The following is a 21,313-nucleotide window of genomic DNA, read 5'->3' on the forward strand; positions in this document are numbered from 1 at the left end:
CACACACACACAGACACACACACACACAGACACACACACACACACACACATACACACACACATACACACACATACATACATACACACACACACACGCAAACACACACACACACACACACGTTCGAACAGGCACACGCGCAAGCAGAAGTAACTGTATGCATAGTTATACAAAACACTGCCATACATACATACATAATGGCTACTGTGTATATACATGTGTCACCTGAGCCTAACAGTGACCCACTTTGTGGTTCATGTACAGCATAAAAATAGCTCACGACTTTGGCATACCGCCTGTTGCAAGTCACATCCGCCTTTCGTCCGGTATGTACATTTATCGTTGTTACTATCGTGTGCAGCTGTATGTTGTGTAGTAGTACTTATATGTGGCTCGTAACCCTCTTTATTTGTATAAAATGAATTCATTTAACACTTGTTATTCTCCTCTGCTTCACCTGTGATCCTGGGATAACCATGTCGCCGTCTAAACTGGTTACAACCTCTAAGTCTTCTGGTCGCCAAAACAGACGTCAATATTTACGCGGCGGCAGCCATCTTGTATAGATCATAAGGTAAGCAGGGGTCGAAATACTGCCGTTTTGACCGGTTAACATCAACACGAGCCGGGAGATGTTATCACCCTTCGTTCCGTTGGACCGGCAATTATTTTTACGTTTATATTCACACATTGGTTTGATTCACTCACAGTTGTAGAGCTGTGTGTGTGTGTGTGTGTGTGTGTGTGTGTGTGTGTGTGTGTGTGTGTGTGTGTGTGTGTGTGTGTGTGTGTGTGTGTGTGTGTGTGTGTGTGTGTGTGTGTGTTTAAATGTCCGAGGGTATTTTTTAGTACCCTGATATATATTTATGTAGTTTATGGAATGGAAGGAAATGCTTTATTTAACGATGCACTCAACACATTTTATTTACGGTTATATGGCGTCAGACATATGACTAAGGACCACACAGATAGTGAGGAAACCCGCTGTCGCCACTTCACGGGCTACTCTTTTCGATTAACAGCAAGGGACCTTTTATATGCACCATTCCACAGACAGGATAATACATACCACGGCCTTTGTTACACTAGTTGTGGAGCACTGGCTGGAACGAGAAATAGCCTAATGGATCCACCGACGGGGAGCGATCCTAGACCGACCGCGCATCAAGCGAACGCTTTACCACTAGGCTACGTCCCGCCCCTTTATGGAATGTGTTTTTTTTTAGTTGCTAAATCTATTCCGATTAAAAACAAAAATTGGTGTTAAAATATACTCCATGAATAAATTAGGGGTAGGGATTATTAAACTGTCTGTAGTTCAGCCAATATACAAGATAGAATAACAAATGACCCTTTATATTAATGCTAAATGTCTCGACTATCTATTCATACAATTTCAAACAATGTACATATCTTAATTAGGTCAGCACATGTGAAACGGTCACCATTTTGGACCAGCGCTTAAATATGAGCCATTTTGGTGTCAAACTTGGTCAAACAAAATATGATTTATCAAATCTTTTGAATTATTTTTGTATAATATTGTGCTAATGGAAGAGGAAAAGAACATATTTAGTCAACTGGTCCCGAAATATCACATAAAATGGCGTGATTTTTGTGATACGACAGTTTGTCGGAATGTCCAATATTTAAGGGTATTTCCAATATTTAGGGTTAATGGCTTCGAAAACGTGGGCGTGGCTCACAGAATGCCCCTTTTCAAAATGGCCGCCATTGTAAGTCTCCGCTAAGCATTAAAGGGACATTCCCGTGTTTGCTGCATTGTATGATGTTTCCGACTAATAAAATATTTCTACGATTAAGCTTAAATATATTTTCTTGTTTAGAATATCAGTGTCTGTATATTCAATGTGTTTCTGGTCGTCTTAATATTTGTAAGAAGGCCAAACTGAATTTTGTCTTCAAATAGTTTCGTCGTACGACATTTCTTTTTTTAGGAAATAAAATGAAATTTACCGTAGTACAAATATTAGAATGATCAGACACACGTTTAATATACAGCCACTAATATTTTATGCAGACAAATGTATTTGATATGTAATTACAAACGTTAAAAAGTCTCTGTAGTCGATAACATCTTAAAAATTGCAGCAAACTCAGGAATGTCCATTTAAATGCGATATACAACATTCTGAGGCCTTAACCTTGGTAGAAAGTTATAAACAAACATTGAGAACCATAAACAATAATAAAGCGTGAAATGTGGCCAACATAGTGTCTTCCGGTTTTTTAATGGTGCCTTCAGCGGTTGTCTTCATATTCTTTCAAGTGTTGAATACTGAATTTTGTGAACACGCTATGTCTTAATATTCAGTCGGCTTGGTTTTCGTTTAAATATAAAATATATAAGCAGGATTTTGGACTATCTCGCCATCACATTTGTTCTTGACATTGATGGCCATTTTGGAAGAAGGCGATGTCCTTAGTCAGTTGCTTTTGTAAACCAAATATACATCAGCATAATATCGTTATGCGTTACAGACGGTAGATCCAACATTATCTCTCAAACGAGGACCACTTGATGGCCTGGTGTCCAAACATGTATCTCTGAAAGTAACCCAATGACCACGTCCAATGACAGCAGTTCCATGGTGTTCTTTCGTTTTTTTTTCTTCTTCTTTTTTTCGTTTCGTTTCCCCTAATCATGACTATTGTGTCCTAAATAGGTTGCTTTTCCAAACTAAACGATTCCGCCCGACATCAGGGTGAACTGGGTAGTGTTCTTGTCGCCATGTAATTGTTCTGCCATGGATACGTAAGCAGGCCATATAGTGTAGTCAAAATAGCGTTTAATCTAGAAAAAATTGGTATAAAAGGTTTCTTGGTACCATAAGAAGCGGAATTTTGTCCTTTATAACATATCCAAAATCCGCAAAAATTATCGCTATCAACAAAGCCATTCAATCATATTCTAATGTTATTTGGTTGTTGTTTCATATAAATAAATAAATGGCCATCAAAGTAATATATTATGAATGTTTGTATGGTGTTACATATTGGTGGATGTAACCAACATTGGTATAATGCATAATTATGTTATCTTGTCTACATTAATCAAAATCCATAAAATGTATCTTTGATGTGTTTTCTATATATACTAATTACCTGAACACATGCCAAGAACTTATATATGAGTATTTGTCTCTCAAAATTACAAGATGTTGTCATGCTCGTCATCACTGTGTGCTAAAATCATTTCTTCTGAATTATAACAGTCCATGCCATGACAATTTCCACAAGCTATTTTTTCGACAGGAACATGCCGCTGATGAACATTGGTTCTTATTTGTTGATTTGCATTTACAGTGAACTACATTCAGTATATCCGGTGGACCTGCTTCTTTGTCGGTCATAACGGGTATCAGCGCCGTACCATCTAGCTTCCATCCCCATTCTGTTGGGCATAAACTGTTATTCATTAATGTTTTCCACTGTATTATTTGAAAATGGACCCTAAGTGAATGCTGAATTGCAGCACTTTCTGTTGGTGGAAGCTTCTCTGGTACAAATTTAGATCCACCAGCTGAATATTTCATAAAATGGTTGTATCTCATTTGGTTAAGACTGTCAGTTGGTGTTCCTGCATACATTATCTTAAATACTCCACAGCCAACTCTAGATACTTGTTCCTGAGTTGATTCAGTGTTGCTGATAATCGTGCTCAAATTTGTAGCATATTTGGACTGTTTAAGCTTGTTGATAATAGTAGTCTTTCCATGGCCATACGTGGCTGATGTTGTATCGCAGCCAGCCCATGCATGGATAAATAGAATATGCTGAACAATATTTTTCAAGGTTTTTGTTAAGTCTCGTATGTTACAAAGCTTGAGGCCTTTTTGCCGACCTGTCTTAGCCTCTGATCTCATGTATACATCATGCATTTCTGGTTTAAAATGGTAGACCAGAAGCACTAGGATGTCTGTGTCATCTGCAACAACTGTCACAGTTCCATCAACAGCTTGATCCAGTGCATGTTTTACAATTAACGTGTCCGCATCGTCTTTGGCTGTCTCCACATGGTATCCAACTGATTCAAGTTCTTGGCTTAGTAATGAAATAAAATTAGATTTATTTCTGTCATTTGCGAGAAAAAGCTGCTGGTTACTATGTGCAGTGCTACTTTCGACAATGTGTACATCCGCTGCTGCCTTCACAAATCTCCGGGAATGCTCATGATCCTTTGTTGACGGCCCACTGTCATATCCATCAAATACTATTGTACAGTTGTTACCATATTTTGTTCTCACATATGTGACATACTGTTGAAGTACATTTGCATATGTTGATTTAGGCTGCCACCTGACTCTGTGGAGTAGTGCTCCTCCATCAAGAACATAACATGTCTCAGTTGGTGTGGCTGGTTGCACTATGTTACAAGTCAAATGTTCAGCAAGATCAGCTTTGTTTGATTTGCGCATTTTCGAATCTTTGAATAGAGCTGCTGGGATAGGGGTAAGTTCGTACTCAAAGTATGGTATCATATTGTTTGTCCGTTCTATTAATACAATAAGACGTGAAAAAAGAACAGTTGAATTCAGATGAACTGATTTTTGACCAATCTTCACACCATTTTGTAAGTTGACTAATGTCCGTACTTGGTCAGTCTTTTTCATCGAGACATCTTGTAAACATGCATTATCCATTTTTCTATGGATACTCAGTCCCACATCCTCAACCTTATCACAGTTGATGTTGTCCTTTTCGGATGATGTCAAACCTGATGCCAAAGAACGTAAACTGGGATCATGTGTATCAAATGGCTCATATGTGTCAAACTAATCCTTCATCTTTAAAATATCATTGAAGTCATGGCTTGTTCTACATTTGCTAATGTCAACATGCTGTTCACTAGCTTCATGCTTATTTTCTGTTAACTTTGTCATAGCACTGTGTACTGCAGCACATTTATGCATAGTGTATATCCACAATAGTTGAACTGATTCCGTCATGCCTCTTCCTCGTGTCATTCCCCCACGGCTTTTGATTGCCCTCATCATTACTTGTTCTATAATCAAGTCTGTCCACAATCCCGCCCAGAACCGATCTGATCGGCGTACAGTGTGGTACCCATGTTTAGAGAACATCTCAAACAGCCATGGATGGTTATTTGGCAATTCCAACATCATTTGTAAGTAGATTCGTGCACTTTTGGCATAGTTGTTATGTCCCGTAGCAGCAAATAGATTTAGCATCCGACCTACAGCCACTAGATGTGTATTCCAATCTCCAGTTCTCTCTGCTCGAATAAACAGTTTCAACACATCTATATATTTTATATACTGTAACCACAGACAAGCTGTCCTTGATTTAGTAGTTAGTTCCTCTTTATAGTCACTGATACAATCATTACACTTTTTAAGAGCTTGTGAATTGTCAACTTCATCTTCTGATAGGTTGTGTTCCACTAATTTATCATACAGTTTGCCGATTTCTTCAATGTCACACTGTTGCAGCTTTTGTTGTAGTCCTGTATTTATATCAGAATTTTCCGAAGTCACAATCTCAGAAATTGCAGTCTCACAAAGTTCATCCTCTGATTCACTACTAGTAAATGTTTTTACTTTGATTTCGTTTGGCACAGTTGCTTGGAGAAGTTTAAGATGTATTGCACTGTCAACCAAAATATGTCCCCGGATAGCTCTAGCTATGGATTTTCCGGTCATCATATGTACTACCGCATTTGATCCATATGTCATCTCTAAAACGTCAGACAATCCAGAGCCATTCATCAATGCTCCAACTCTCCCAAGAAAGCTCATCATCATATGAAAACCACCGAGTCGACATACAATGTTCAATGATTTGACTTTGATTATATCAATGGCTTTGATCCACAAGGCTTGGTCGAACGTTATACATGGTGTCACCACATTCAACTTTGCAGCATGGGACTCGATAAAAAGTAAAGTAGAGTAAATGCATGTTAAATCTATCGGATTCAGATTTATAATTGGTAAGAACAAGATATCAGCAGCTGGTGAATGTTGACCGACAGTTACAGCCTACATGAAACCAGACCAGTTTGGTCTTGGCTTTGTGGAATCACGGAACAACCATCCTGACTGCCACAATGATTCTGAATACATTGATGGCAGAACATAAGGCATCTGTAGTTCAGTTATTGGTCTGAATTTTATTTGTGATATGCCAGGCTTTCCTGAAAGTATGTACTCCACTATTGGAAATCCACGATCTTTGATTAGTGCATTTGCAAGAATCACATCTCGGCATTTTACAGCAACTTGACGAGAAACAATTCCATTTTTGCCATCAATTGAAGTGGATGCTGCTATTATCCCCATTCCATGAAAGGTACCTCGACCATCCAGTGTTGCTATGTTATGATCAATATTATCAGCAACCCACTGCGTAAAACTTCCTGGTAAGTATTGTGATATGAGGTTATCATCGTCACTATGAACAACAGACTGTTTATATCTCTGAACCTCACTGTACGATATTGAGAATCCCAAGCTGTAGAGTTCGTTAATTAGCCACTTAGAACCAAATACATGATCGAGTTCTACACTAAGACCAAAAAGAAGTGGTGGTATCACAGAACGTGGCCTGGCAGCATGTAATACACATTGGCCAATGCTATTCTGTTTTAACTGTGAAGGAATCAACCCTTTCAACAGAATCTGCAAGAGACGCGGAAGAACATCACTATTACAGTTACTTATGTCATCGTTTAATGGGTATTCTTCATTGCTATATTCACACTCTCTAATCTCTGCCATGATCAGTTTAGCTGCAGCAGTGATAACACGCTCACTTTCATCATTGATGTTTTCTTTCTTATTAGTGTACCACTTACCATTTAAAATGAAATTTGCCATATTCCTAAAGCACACTATATCACTTCTACCACCAACATCTGCTATGTGTATAAATTCTCCATAGTGTTCAATCAACTTATTTTTCAGTGTCTTTTTACAGTACACTTCATGACCATTTGATAATTCGATCATTTTGGCATGCAATTCATTTACAGAGTAAAGTTCTGCATCTGCTTCATTCTCCATCCAGTCACACAGACTGTTGAAGTGAACCATCAAATAACTGTCCACATGTCGACCAGCTGTTGATATAGGCATTGCTGATTCTGATGGAGCAGACTTTCCTAGCATTAATCGGGTGTAGCATGACTTATGCTAAATGGCTCCTTTTGCCACAAGATCTATGCAGTTGGCCACTCTATGTTTTATTTCATGACTCCATTGATCATCTCTTTTATCACACGCAGTTATTATGGAATCTCGGAATGGCAAAGTTCTTACTGCACATATTATATTTCTCTCAGGATGTTTTTCATCAACTGAACAACTGACTCCACACATAAAACATGCATTTTTCCAGTCGAACATATAACCTACATTTGAACCTGAAGATCTTAGTTTCTTTTGTGGAACAGGTGTTTTACATAACAAACTTCGTTTTAACCGTTTCGGATCTGTATAGTTTCTTCGACATTGTGGGTGCACAGCAACTCTCAAATTAGAAACAGCGCATTTATGTATGCATTCAATAAGTTCCACATCCTCACGCTGAGAACAAAATCTTTCCAATGTCATTAACCCTTTTTCTGTGAGTAAAATACCTCTTCTGTTAGGAATGATATCACTGAACCCTTTTTGGCAAAGCACACATTCTCTTTCATCACTTTTTGTCAGTGATTCAGACATAATTGATTCCTATCATCATCTGAAAGTACAAAATATAAAATTTGGTATAGTATAAGGTAAACATATCCATTGACATTGACAGTGTCTCAAATAAATAAATATTGTATTAACATCTAACTGTGAGTAGTATTTGTGCTTAAATAATATCATACACAGCATACGATATATCTATGATTATCGATTTCAGTATAGAAATTGATGTTCTCTAAATGTGTTTGCTGAATGTCAATCTAGGTATGAAAATATGGTTTTACTAAATAAGTCATCTAAAGTTGATAGATTAATGAAATAACTGTTTAGAAAATAGTATATCTCCAAAAACAAAGTTTTATGGCACCAATTTTAAATTAAACATTTTTAACATTTATTTTATACCCGTAGTGTTGTTTAAAACTTCTAAAATAGTGTAATATTGATAGAAAAATATTGTGAGAATACACTGTGTTAAATTAAAATATATTACTTACCTATTTGCTGTCAAATTTCTTTAAGGTCCACCATTTTTAATGTTTTGCTTTGGCATTTCCTATACTACTAGTTAGACAACTAGTTCCACATACAAAAGTAAAAGTAATACCCTTAAACTGAAATATAAATAAAATAAGCATAATGGAAATGATTCACAATCTATCTTCATCTTTAACATTAATATTTATTAAAAAAACACAATGTAAATACAATTAATATTTATTTCACCATATAAACGCATATTCATGTAGAGGTTGTCCCCCATTTTATGTTGTTAAATATGGCAATTCACATAGTCATTATTTCACATATCTATTTATTTTTAATTTATTTTAACAAAATATTTATGTAATTAAATCAGATAGTTCAACAATTTTTGGTATCATTTAAATTAGTTATCAATACATCAGCTAGTCAAAAACTGTTTTTAAGAAGTGAAAATTATCACAATTGGATTACTTTATGGCCATTTTAAACTTATTTATATAAAGATACAACCAATACCATAACAATATATTTGAAGGGCTTTGTTGATACTGAAAACTATAGTTTAGCCTTTAAAATCAGTAAAAAAATTTTTAATTAAAAGTGTAGTTATGGTCAGTGGAAGTTTTTAGGGTGGCCATCTTGGATTTATGCAAAAAACAGTTATCTTCTCCTGTGGTAATTTTTCTAGACTTTTAGTATGTTAATCTGGAGACCTTTCTGACAACAAATCCAAAGAAAAACTTTTTATTAAATTATGTGGTGGGTTCAGCTTGTTTGGCATTAGTTTGACTTGTTCCAAAAATGCTAAAATATGCTAATGAGGTAATTTGCATATAAAACGTTTTGCCCAAAGCCGATTTTTGCGGATTTTGGATATGTTATAGAGGACAAAATTCTGCTTCTTTACATACCAAAAAACCTTTTATACCAATTTTTTCTAGGTTGAGCCTATTTTGGGGCTAATTTGACTACACTAATATCTGGTATCTTATTTGGTGGTGCTGACTGCAATTCTGGAGGAAGTGAGTTGTTGTCTCTTCTCCCTGTCTGCATAGGCGCATTTCTGTAATGGAGAGCTTGAGTCTCATTTTGAAAACAAATGAAGGAAGCGATAATTTTGAAGTTCCTTAATGTTCCGATTAAATACATAGTTGCTGACGGGTTTCTTCCTGTAGTGTGTGTATTAGTGATTACTATGTGAAACGTGATGTCAGGGAACTTGAAAATGGTCGATGTGACGGTATTTAATGTCAAACATAGGATTGTTGTTGTATTAGAGTGGAAATCTTTGACTACCGTTTGGTGGGCAGCAATTGCGAAAAAGCTGCATGGCTTGGTCTCTGTAAGAGAGCCCCTGCGCGTGCTGTATCCTCACCGTGGTGCAGGGGTGTAACATTCTCTTTGAGAAAGGCCAATACAGCACAAAATTTAAGTTTTGAGTAAAATTCATTATCCGTAAAATTATGTGATATTTGTGTTTTTGCACAGTTCTTTACACTGTTTTTGTTTAAACCTTGAATTTTTATATTGATGTTGATCATCACTTTATTTATTTGCATTACCATAGTTTGACACCCAATAGCCGATATATTTTTCGTGCTGGGATGTCGTTAAACATTCATTCATTCATTCATTTTGTAAGAGAGCGTCGTAACCGTCAAAATGTCCGTCTAGCTCTCTTACAGTCAGAGTACACGGGTTGCCTTGGACATAGCCAGCCCCCATTAGCCGTGTAGGTCTATTTAGCCACTTCTGTGTTAATTAACAAATATGACGACCTCTATGATGGTGTATTTATAGAATGCATAGAAGTTTTAAAAAAACCCGAAAACAAACCCTTAATAGTAAAAATTGGGGACAGATTTGAAGCAATATATATCAAAATGCCCATTTGTCTGTCGGACTAATTCAACATTAACAGTCATGGAAACAGTCATTTTATTAATCTGAAATAAAGAAAATAGATCGAACGATCTGTTTTTGTTTTCTGTGCATTGCTGAAAGTAGTGCAAAATTGAGTTTCATGCAGTTATAACATCGTTTTTTTTTTTACGTTAGATGATATTATTTGGACCAATCCAAACATTTATGATAAAAGCATATATACGGATTGAAATTATATGCATACAAACATACCTAGTCTATTTTTAGAGTGTATTTCACCGTTTCAAAGTCACAGACTCATGTTTCTCTCAATTGTAACTTTATCAAAATGTGTTACAGGTTTGTAGATTAACTAAACTTAGTGTTAATTTTCACGGGTTGAGACTAGAGTATGTCACTTTAAGCAAAGACAATTTTAAATAACAAATAATGTATGCACTAATTAACAAAGAATGTATGTTTGGTTCAGTAGCGAATATTTGTTTTGTTGAAAGAGCAAATGTGATAAAATGTGGAATAGCACTTAATGAAGAATGGCAACTTTCTGTTTCTGTAACCGAACCGGCCTTGGTGGTGTCGTGGTCAAGCCATCGGACATACGGCTGACAGGGACAGGGTTCGCAGCCCGGTACCGACTCCCACCCAGAGCGAGTTTTAACTAAATGGGTAGTTGTAAGACTACTACACCCTCTTATCTCTCACTAACTACTAACCCTCTGTCCTTGACAGACAGCCAGATAGTTGAGGTATGTGCCCAGGACAGCGTGCTTGAACATTAATTGGATATAAGCACCAAAATAAGTTGAAATGAAAATGAATGTTTAAACGATTTTATAAGATGGTGAGTAGTTAAGGCAGCTTTAAAGAGCTATAATTTTTTTACTGAACATTGATACAGCTATTCTCACAAAATCCATCATATTGACAACGTTTTTGTTGATGTTTAACTTAAACATTCGATCGTGTGTCATCAGTAGCATTGATAACAGTAGTGATAGTTTCATTGGTAGGAATTCATTTGAAGTCTTTAAATGATCACCACGGAGGGGCGAGACGTAAGCCAGTGGTAAAGCGCTGGCTTGATGACTGGTTGGTTTGGGATCGATCCCCGGCAGTGCGTCCATTGAGCTATTTCTCGCTCCAGCCAGTACACCACGACTGGTACACCAAAGGCCGTGGTATGTGCTATCCTGTCTATGGGGTGGTACATTCAAAAAAACCTTGCTGCTAATGCAAAAGAGTAGCCCATGAAGTGGCGACAGCGGGTTTCCTTCCTCAATATCTGTGTGGTCCTTAATCATATGTCCGACGCCATATAACCGTAAATAAAATGTGTTGAGTCCGTCGGTAAATAAACAATTTCCTTCCTTGATCACTACGGAGCAGCGAATGAGATGTCGTTAAATCAATTTCCCACCTGCCATCCCCACCCATCCACCCAACTAGATACGGTCGTGTAAACAGACTAATCTTCATTAGATGTCTCTCTCTCTCTCTCTCTCTCTCTCTCTCTCTCTCTCTCTCTCTCTCTCTCTCTCTCTCTCTCTCTCTCTCTCGTTAAATCGATCTCCAACCTGCCATACTTACCTCTCCACCCCACTAGATACGTGTAAACACACTAATCTTCATTAGGTGTGTAACAATGTTATTTATTTCTCTTTTCAGACATGGCCACAGCGTCCACGACAGACGACCCAATCTCCTGCAGCCTCTGTTTGGATATCTTCACTGATCCGCGCGTACTTCCGTGCGGTCACACGTTTTGTTTGATATGTCTCCAAAATCACATCGACGCCAACAGCACAGATGATACTTTCATGTGTCCAAACTGCAGGCACGTGGTCGGTATCCATGACAACACACAACCTACATCGTCTTGCGCTTCACAGTTCAAACGAAATCTGGCACTCGTTGACGCCATTGGTCTCATCAAACAAATTAAAATATGTGAGTTAAAAATAGAACTTGCTGCCTTAATAAAGATGCAAACTTTCAGCAGCCTTCCTCGAGTTTTATAACTGACAAGTGTACATGTGAGTCTCTCTCTCTCTCTCTCTCTCTCTCTCTCTCTCTCTCTCTCTCTCTCTCTCTCTCTTTTTCATAAGATACATAAGTCAGTAGTCATAAAGAAACTTATGTATACTATAAGAAATCTGAACAAAACTGTAATACATGATCAGAGTCGTATCTCTGCACAATGCAGAATCGAATAGGAATTTGGCAAACTAGTGGTTGATTCCACGAATATATATTTAGTGCCTCGTCTATAGGAGGACAGCCACTCCCGATGAGATCCTTTACTGGGGATTCCATCCCTCTTCCAATGCCACGAAGAGGAATGCCACTCCCAGACTAGTTTACTAAATCAAAACTAGCATTGGACAGAAGTCATTACAATAAGAACAGCTGAGATCACATGCACACATAAATCACTTTCACAACAGTGATGTTATCAGGTGGTCGCGATCGGTGAGCATATCCTGCCATACAGGTGGTCCTCGTCACGAATCTTAAAAATCTTACTTATAGTCTGTATGTAAAGTGCACTACGTCCTGAAATTCGTCTTTATCTTCAGTCCTCTAAGTTCAGTACACACCTTCGTAACATCAGTATACATTTGAATTCATCCCCAGCAGATTTAACAAACTGATAAAGCAACTGCTATTTAACTATAGTCCGTCCCATCATTCTATAAAAATGTTTTTTTGTAATACTTTTATTGTGGTTTGACGTGAGAAGAAAAGTAAAAGTGTTTTGGAAAACTATTACAATTTGCAATCTACAAAACAATCGGCTCAGAAATAAATAGCATGTAGTAAATTACACCAGTAGAGCACATTTATTAAATAATAATCAGCTATTGGATGTCAAACATTTGGTAATTCTGACAATGCAGCAAGGGATCTTTTAAATGCACATTCCCACAGACAGTAAATCACTTACCACGACCTTTGACCAGTTGTGGTGCACTAGTAGGCCTCTGTGGCATCGTGGTTAGGCCATCGGTCTACAGGCTGGTAGGTACTGGGTTCGGATCCCAGTCGAGGTATGGGCTTCTTAATCCAGATACCGACTCCAAACCCTGAGTGAGTGCTCCGCAAGGCTCAATGGGTATGTGTAAACCACCTGCATCGACCAGTGATCCATAACTGGTTCAAAAACGGCCATGGTTTGTGTTATCCTGCCTGTGGGAAGCGCAAATAAAAGATCCCTTGCTGCCTATCATAAAATAGTAGTCTATGTGGCGACAGCATATATATATATATATATATATATATATATATATATATATATATATATATATATATATATATATATATATATATACTACTAAAAAGAATTTAAGGGTCAAAAATTTATAACCAAATAAGTTTCAGAGTGTATTAGATTGATGATGTAAACTATACCAAAAGTTTTATTTATTGTTCCATATTTACAAAAAAACACAAATAAATGTCACTGTATACAAGAAAGTCACATGACATGCTGTCAAAGTTGAAGGTTGTCAAACATGGATTTTACACATTAGAACATTTGTTTAATAGTGTGTGAATCCACCCCTGGCGCGAATACACTCGACACATCGTTGCCTCATGCTGTTGATCAGACGTCTGAAGAACTCTTGGGGAATGGCCTGCCACTCTGCCATAAGAAGTTGACCCAGATCATGAAGGTTGGCCGGAGGGGCATGGTTATCCCGAACTCTCCTGCCTAATTCGTCCCAGGCGTGCTCTGTTGGGGCCAAGTTTGGCGAATATGCTGGCCAATCCATTCTGGCGATACCCTGTTGTCTGAGAAAGTCCGTTACCATCCTGGCGTGGTGGGGTCTGGCATTGTCATCCTGCAGAACTGCCCCGCCGCCAATCTGCTGAAGGCCTGGGAGAACCAACGGCCGGATAATCTCATTCAGATAGCGGATTCCATTCAGATTGCCATCCACCACATAGAGGGGGGTCCTGTGGTGGATAGAGATGCCTCCCCACACCATGACGCTGCCACCACCGAACCGGTGACGTTGTCTAACGTTAACGTCAGCGAAGCGCTCCCCAGGACGTCTGTAGACACGAACCCGACCGTCGTTGAACTGGAGACTAAACCTGGACTCATCAGTGAACATCACTCGACCCCACTGAACACGTTGCCACCGCAGATGAAGTGTGCACCAGTGACGTCTGGCCGTTCTGTGACGTGGTAGGAGTGGTGGTCGAACAGCCTGGCGACGGAAGCGTAGATTATTGGCTCTCAGACGATTGCGTATGGTTTGATCAGACACTCGAGTTCCAGTCGCAGTCCGCAGATTGTCACGTAATCGGCGTGCAGTGGTTGTGTGTTGACGTAGAGCCATATTGGTGATGGAGCGGTCCTCTCTATTTGTAGTGCTTCGGGGTCTTCCCGAACGTGGACGATTTCGAACAGAATTCGTTGCTTGGTACCGTTGCCACAGTCGGCCAACGACACTGACTGACACCAAGTCTCAGAGCAACATTTCTTTGCGTATTGCCATCCTGAAGCCAAGCAATAGCCCTTCCTCGATCTTCGATAATCAGTTGACGTACCATTGTCGAATTTGGAGTGTGCACCGTACACGAACGCAAGCTCCAATTATACGGAAATTCAGCATTGGGAACATGGAATACACATGCAAAGCGTGCAAATGAAGCGCTTTGTGAAAAAGCAAGTTATGGGCACTTAGCAGACCTTTCGCTTTCGCCCTAATTTACGTGCAAATGTAAGCATGTTCTCGCCATTAGAACTAGTCGACAGTGTCAATGACAGTGGATTTTAATTCATTTATGGGTTGCTTAGACCCGCTTTCGTCAAAATGGAACAATACCATGCGTGACATTATGGTCTAGCTAATATAATTAACATTCAGAAAATAATGTCGAAAATATCGTCTGACCCTTAAATTCTTTTGAGTAGTATATATATACACACACAGACTATTTACATATACACAATGTTCATGTTTAAAACATATACTGCATTAAAAAAACTCTCTCACCCACTCACCTACTCACCCCCCCCCCCCCCCCCCCCCCCCCCACACACACAAATATACATGTACATCAGTTTTCATACATGTCGGTAATTAGTTTTAATTATTTCCGGGAGCTAGAAAGAAGAGAAAGAAGAAAGGGGAAAAACGAAATATCAAGTTTAAATTTACTGATGTGAACCATGTGGGGTCTGCCATGAAAATAGAGAATCACCAGAAGGCAGAACATGCTCATCTTTCACGAACACCTACTGTCATCACTGTCATGACAGTGATTCATGAGTGCATATTATAATTCTAATTAGCTCTGTCCGGCGCTAGTTTTGATTTGACATATTCATGAAATCAACCACTAGCTTGCCAAATGCCTATTCAACTCAAAAACAATATGGAAACATACAAACAACAACAACAAAAAAACCCCATAAAGTTTGAGAAATTCGGAAACATAGTTTAAGGATCTTCTTTGACTCTTGTTTGACTGGTACATCAAAGTCCGTGGCATGTGTTATCCTGTTTGTGGGATAATGCCGATAAAAGATCCCAGGCTACTAATATAAAAATGTAGCTGGTTTCCTCTCTAAGACTGTATGTCAAAATGATCAAATGTTTGACATTCAATAGCAGATGATTAATAAATCAATGTGCTCTAGTGATGTCCTTAAACAAAAACAAATCTAACTTTTTGACTTTTGTTTACTGTGTAGGTGGCGACCCAATAGCGACAACTCAACAAGACCCAAATAGACTGTTAATTGAATCTTCCTGTGAAACGATAAAGAAATGCAGTCATTTTATAGAAAACCAGATGACGTCAGACATTGAGAGACTACAGCGAAGCGTGGACGTCAGCGCGACACAGACTGCGGATCAGATGCAGAGACAAGGAGATAAATTGATTGCGGAGTTCACAACAGCAGTCCGCACTGAACTGGAAAAGAGGAACTCAGAACTGGAAAAATGTCGTCAGTCTGTTAACAACGATATAGTGGAATTGTTCACTGATGTTAACAGACTGATAGAGGAAAGTAACGAATGTCTGAAATTGGGCGAAAATCTCATCAGATCTGCGTCACTTTCTGATATGAAAAGACATGTTTCCAAATTTTCAAAAATACAAAAGATAACAACTGATTATTTAGCCACACCACGTCCTGAATTTCCTGATTTGGCAATAACTTTAGTTGAATCTGAGAAAACAAGAAGCAAAACGTTTTCTGCGGAGATTGGGAAAATTTCGAGACCTGACGTCAAATCTATCAAGATAACACACAAAATATATTTACCGACTTCGATATTTGAAACAGGCGTCGAGATAAACCGGAAGTCAGATAGGTTAAAGCACGAACAATCGATAAGCGCAAAACTGCAATGCGATACAGAATGGCCAGGCTTATTATCTATCTTAGTGTTAGTAGGTCAATACTCAAACAAGATCATTGTTACAGACTGGGACAACAAATGTGTAAAATCATTTTCCTCTCAACACAAAACGGTTCAGAGTCCCTACATGACCAGCAGCAGACCATGCTACCTTGCTAAGACACGTGACCACCAGGTGCTCGTCACTCTGCCAGAAGAAAGAAAATTATTATATTTGAATGTACAAGATGACATACGCCTGACGAAGACGGAGACAACCAATGAACCCTACTACTACATAACCGTGTTACCTGACGACAACATGGCTATGATTGGAACGTTGCCTGGGCGTGTGGACATACTAAACCAGAGGTGTGACGTCATACGGTCTATTCCTAACAAGGTGATCGCCAACCCTTGGTGTCTAACAGTGAAAGGCGACTCTCTAGTTGTTGTATCACATACCACTAACATTGTCACATGTGCGTCGTCATCAGGACAAGTCATATGGGTATCACCTGATTCAGCAAGGTTTCATCGGCTGAATGGTGTTGCATGTGACACAGATGAGTTTGTTTATGTGTGTGATAACGGTAGAGATGCTATTGTTCAGATGTCACGTGACGGGAAGATTATTCGCGACGTCATCACACAGAAGGACGGCCTAAAACAACCCGTGTCTCTCTGTTTTGCAGAAGACAAACTTTATGTCACCCAGGAAAATGGAGAAATAAGAATATTTGGCTGGAACCAAACTTAACATTGACCGTACAGGGTGTATATCACCGAATTAAATTACATTGATGGCAACAGTAAGTTACAGTAACATATGTGACTATAACTTCAACACACAGTGTTTCAATCAACACATACACCATAAATATAAACACTATAACCTCCTAACCTTAAAATACTGTTTTTGAATGGGTGTTAAGTTACTCGTTTTAGACATAATTGGAAGCGTTTTTGACTATCCGAGGTCCACACAGTAATGGTTATCCTGATTTTAGGAGGACTCCACGCATGTTTTAATCAAGTAGTTTGTGTCTGGTTCCTTGTGGCACACCATAAACATGTGACTTACTTTTCTGAGCGCAATCCAGGTGGTGATAAGGAGTCGTATAACCGCTCTCTTTGCGGCTATTAATTTGAACATTCAGTACAATACAGTTTTGGGAAATGTTGGTACATTTAATTAAAAAATAATACTAACATTATTTTAATCATTATGTTATGCTTCTAACATGTAACTAATATAATGTTTCGTGGCATTGGAGGTTACCTTTCCTATATCGCATAGTAATAAGCCTGCCGACTTAGTCAAGACGAATTTTGTGACGTTTCTTCAACTAACCTCATCACTTCATCAGTACTGTAACTTGTGGACGGTAAGTCAGCCCCCTCCCCACCCATACGACAAAAACACATAAAAAGTACCTGTAATACACAGAGAGAGAGAGAGAGAGAGGGGGGGGGGGATTATTAACAGAGTGTTTTTCGGTATCGCCAATATCATATATTAGGAATAAAAATTGTATACATTATTTTTATTCCTAATATATGATATTGACGATACCGAAATACACGAGGGTAATAATCCCTTTATCATATAAGCTCAAGCTTAATACAACGTGTTTTTGTAAACTCTACAGGCAACGTTAATTCCAGTCCGCCATTACTAGATATTCAAATGACTTGAGAATATGTGGCGCGGTGTTTTTTGTTTTAATGGAAATGACGTCAAACTCGAATGACGTCATTTTGAATGTCCTTACATCAAATAAAGTTATGACTAACGTGTTTTGTTTTCTGAACGCTGGACAGCTTTCAGTGTCAAATTACCATTGAAATGTTTTTATTTGATGACTGTGAATGCATACGTCAATCATGGAGTGTCACACAAGTACGTTTGCTTAAATGTCAATAAACCTAGTGCCGAGACCTCGACTAATTTACATCTGAAAAATATCACATACTTTGATTGCACTGAAAATGTAAGATATTATATGATATTACATGTATACATATATATATATATATATATATATATATATATATATATATATATATATATATATATATATATATATATATATATACATATATATATATACACTGCCAGGGATGTCCAACAACTTTGTTAACTGTGTACTGTGGCCAGGATTTTTCTCAAGTATTTTTAATACTGAACAAAACAGAATATTTATTTTTGCATTTAGTAGTAATTATTTGCATATTTGCTTGTATTGTGTAATGTTTGGAACTATGCCATTTATTATAGTTATTGTTTAATGAACTTCTTAGTAGTGCACTTTGTCGTGTCGCACACTATAGACAAAAACGAAGTTGCGTAACTATTGTTATGATGAGTATGGGCTGTATGATGAATACAATGTTATCATTAACAGACAATGCTTCATAGTTTGTAAAAACGGGAATCTAGAAAAATAACAACTGAATCACTAAACGCGCGCGTGGTAAAAAAAAGACCCCATCAATGTGTTTAAATGTTGGTATTGGCCATAGCTTTGTTTTCTATTTGGTGTATTGACGGCAACGGAATCGCTTTCGTAAATAATATTTAAGTCAGTTGCTCCCCCTTGATTGTCAATTCGACATGGGTATTGCAATCGAAATCCCACCAATGACTTTATTCGAGACGGAATGAAATGTATGACATGTGAAACATATTTACAGTACCGGTACCAATCATATGCCAGAAACGGTTTGAGTTGAGAACGCATTCGACAGTGTGAGCTGTTAAATAAATTCATCTCTAAAGAACATGCAATATAAAAAGGAATTCTCCTAACGCAAGAAAGTCAATATTTAACTGATATTAAATTTTTATTATTTTTCGGGTGATCGTAGGTGATCAAGATATTTCGTAAACGTATTTATTTTATTTACCAGTTATATTATACCTTTTTTTCTTTTTCATAAGAAAAGCGTCCATCGTTTGACAGCTCTTGACAGCTCTTGGCTGCACGTTCTTTGCTCAGGTGGTCCCATGATAGTCGTAGTTTGTAAGTCGACAAAATAGCGTAGCCACAATTGATTACATGACAGACTGTTTCTCAATTGAATATACCCATAACGATGCCTTGTAATATCATTCGTGTAACGCATGCACCATTGTAGGCCAACTAATTTTTCCGAACACTGAAATTAATATTTGAGCTTCTACAGATACGAGCCAAATAATATCAGAGGGCGGGCTTCCAATAATGGTTTCGAATAAACTAGCATTTAATACAGCCATCTGTTAGGGTAAACGTTAAAATACTTATAATAGGAAATAAAAAACATTATACTGTTCTGGGCGGAACTAAAAATCTCGCGGGGGGGGGGGGGGGCCGTTCGCACCTGTCGCACCTCACTTGGCTACGGGCCTGTTATAATATTACCAAAAGCTATTTCATTAAAACTATTTTCTATTGAGAGTAGATAAAAAAAAAGCCATTGTGTAATGATAGTTTCGTGTTTATGCACATTAGAATTTGTTTGTATTATTAGCTTGAATCCCCGATGTATTTGCAATGCACCATAGCTTGTTTTTGTGCCAGGTAAATGATGTTGTTTTTATGAATATTCTAAAGGCTTTTTCTGTGAAATTGTTTTACGCTAATTTTAGACTGAAAAAAAGCAATTAAGAAATGCTAGTTTTATGTTTATGCATTTTAGAAATGTCCAGTATTAATTATTTCAAGTTTGTAATGTTTTCGCTATCGGCTAAGCTGATGTATTTATAAAAGTTGAATTTTCTCAGGATTCAGAGAGTGCATTTACAAACTGTAAATTGCAAACGGAAGCTGGACCAACAAGTAAGTACTTTATTTATTGAGAAACTGTGTGCATAACGTAATTATTAAATGAAATGATATTTATTTTGTAAAGGTAGATCTCTTTCTTCCATAACGCAATTTCTGATTGGATGTTATGACGTCACGTGGTCTGACAAGAAACACATTAAAAGCATGTCCCCTTGTCAAACATTCCTACATTACACACATTTAAATTGATACTGGAATAACTTTAACATATATGTGTTAAAGTAAATTTTATTAACTCGCCATCTCTATTTAATTAACTTGTTTTATAGAAGTAATATTTATAAGCAACTGCAAGCTTTAGTTACGTTTACATTTATTAGAGATACAGTCCTCACTTGAAAGGAAGAGATCTATCTATCTGTTGGAAACTTACATGTGAACATTAACTTTATTTTCATTTACACATAACTTTTAAATGAATTTATAATACTTGAAACTTGAACATTTCGGCTTTGTTTTCTGTGGATGTTATTTATATTCTCTGGACATTGTTGATATCCTTGGGACGCGGCCACAACAATATATAGATACATACATACATAGACACACACACACACACATATATATATATATATATATATATATATATATATATATATATATATATATATATATATATATATATATATAAAGAAGTAAAATGAAATTTGACCTCATACAAACTCTATTTAATATTTTGCATTTACCATAGTTTGACAACCAATAGCCGATGTATTTTTCGTGCTGGGGTATCGTTAAACATTCATTCATTCATTCGTACAAACTCTAGGACGACCAGAAACACATTTAATTCACAGCTACCGATATTTTAAGCAAACCAAATATTTTAGTCATTAAAAGGTCTTCTCTCTGTTAATCGACATCTTAACAGTTGCAACAAACTCAGGAAAGTCAGTTGGCATCTTTGCTAAAAAGAATTCCATTGTGTATACATGATTTACATTTAACATAGTGCATGATAACTATCTTTTCATAATCTTTTGATAAAAGGAATCCCATTTTGTATACATGACGTAAATTGTACACCACTAAGCAGTAACAACCCAATATTACTATGTCCTAATGCTCTTAAAT

The 21,313-nt window shown here is 37.4% G+C and overlaps 1 protein-coding gene across 1 annotated transcript; it reads left to right on the forward strand.

Annotated features, from left to right (window-relative positions):
* The first annotated feature begins 303 nt into the window (after positions 1 to 303).
* On the forward strand, positions 304 to 17,618 carry LOC121386345. The gene is made up of 3 exons (XM_041517224.1): positions 304 to 572; positions 11,710 to 11,991; positions 15,752 to 17,618. Exons 2-3 carry the CDS (start codon positions 11,712 to 11,714, stop codon positions 17,164 to 17,166), a joined length of 1,695 nt encoding a protein of 564 aa, XP_041373158.1. The 5' UTR covers positions 304 to 572; positions 11,710 to 11,711; the 3' UTR covers positions 17,167 to 17,618.
* Positions 17,619 to 21,313: the final 3,695 nt, after the last annotated feature.

Source organism: Gigantopelta aegis, chromosome 12, assembly GCF_016097555.1.
Source record: "Gigantopelta aegis isolate Gae_Host chromosome 12, Gae_host_genome, whole genome shotgun sequence".
NCBI lineage: Eukaryota > Metazoa > Mollusca > Gastropoda > Neomphalida > Peltospiridae > Gigantopelta > Gigantopelta aegis.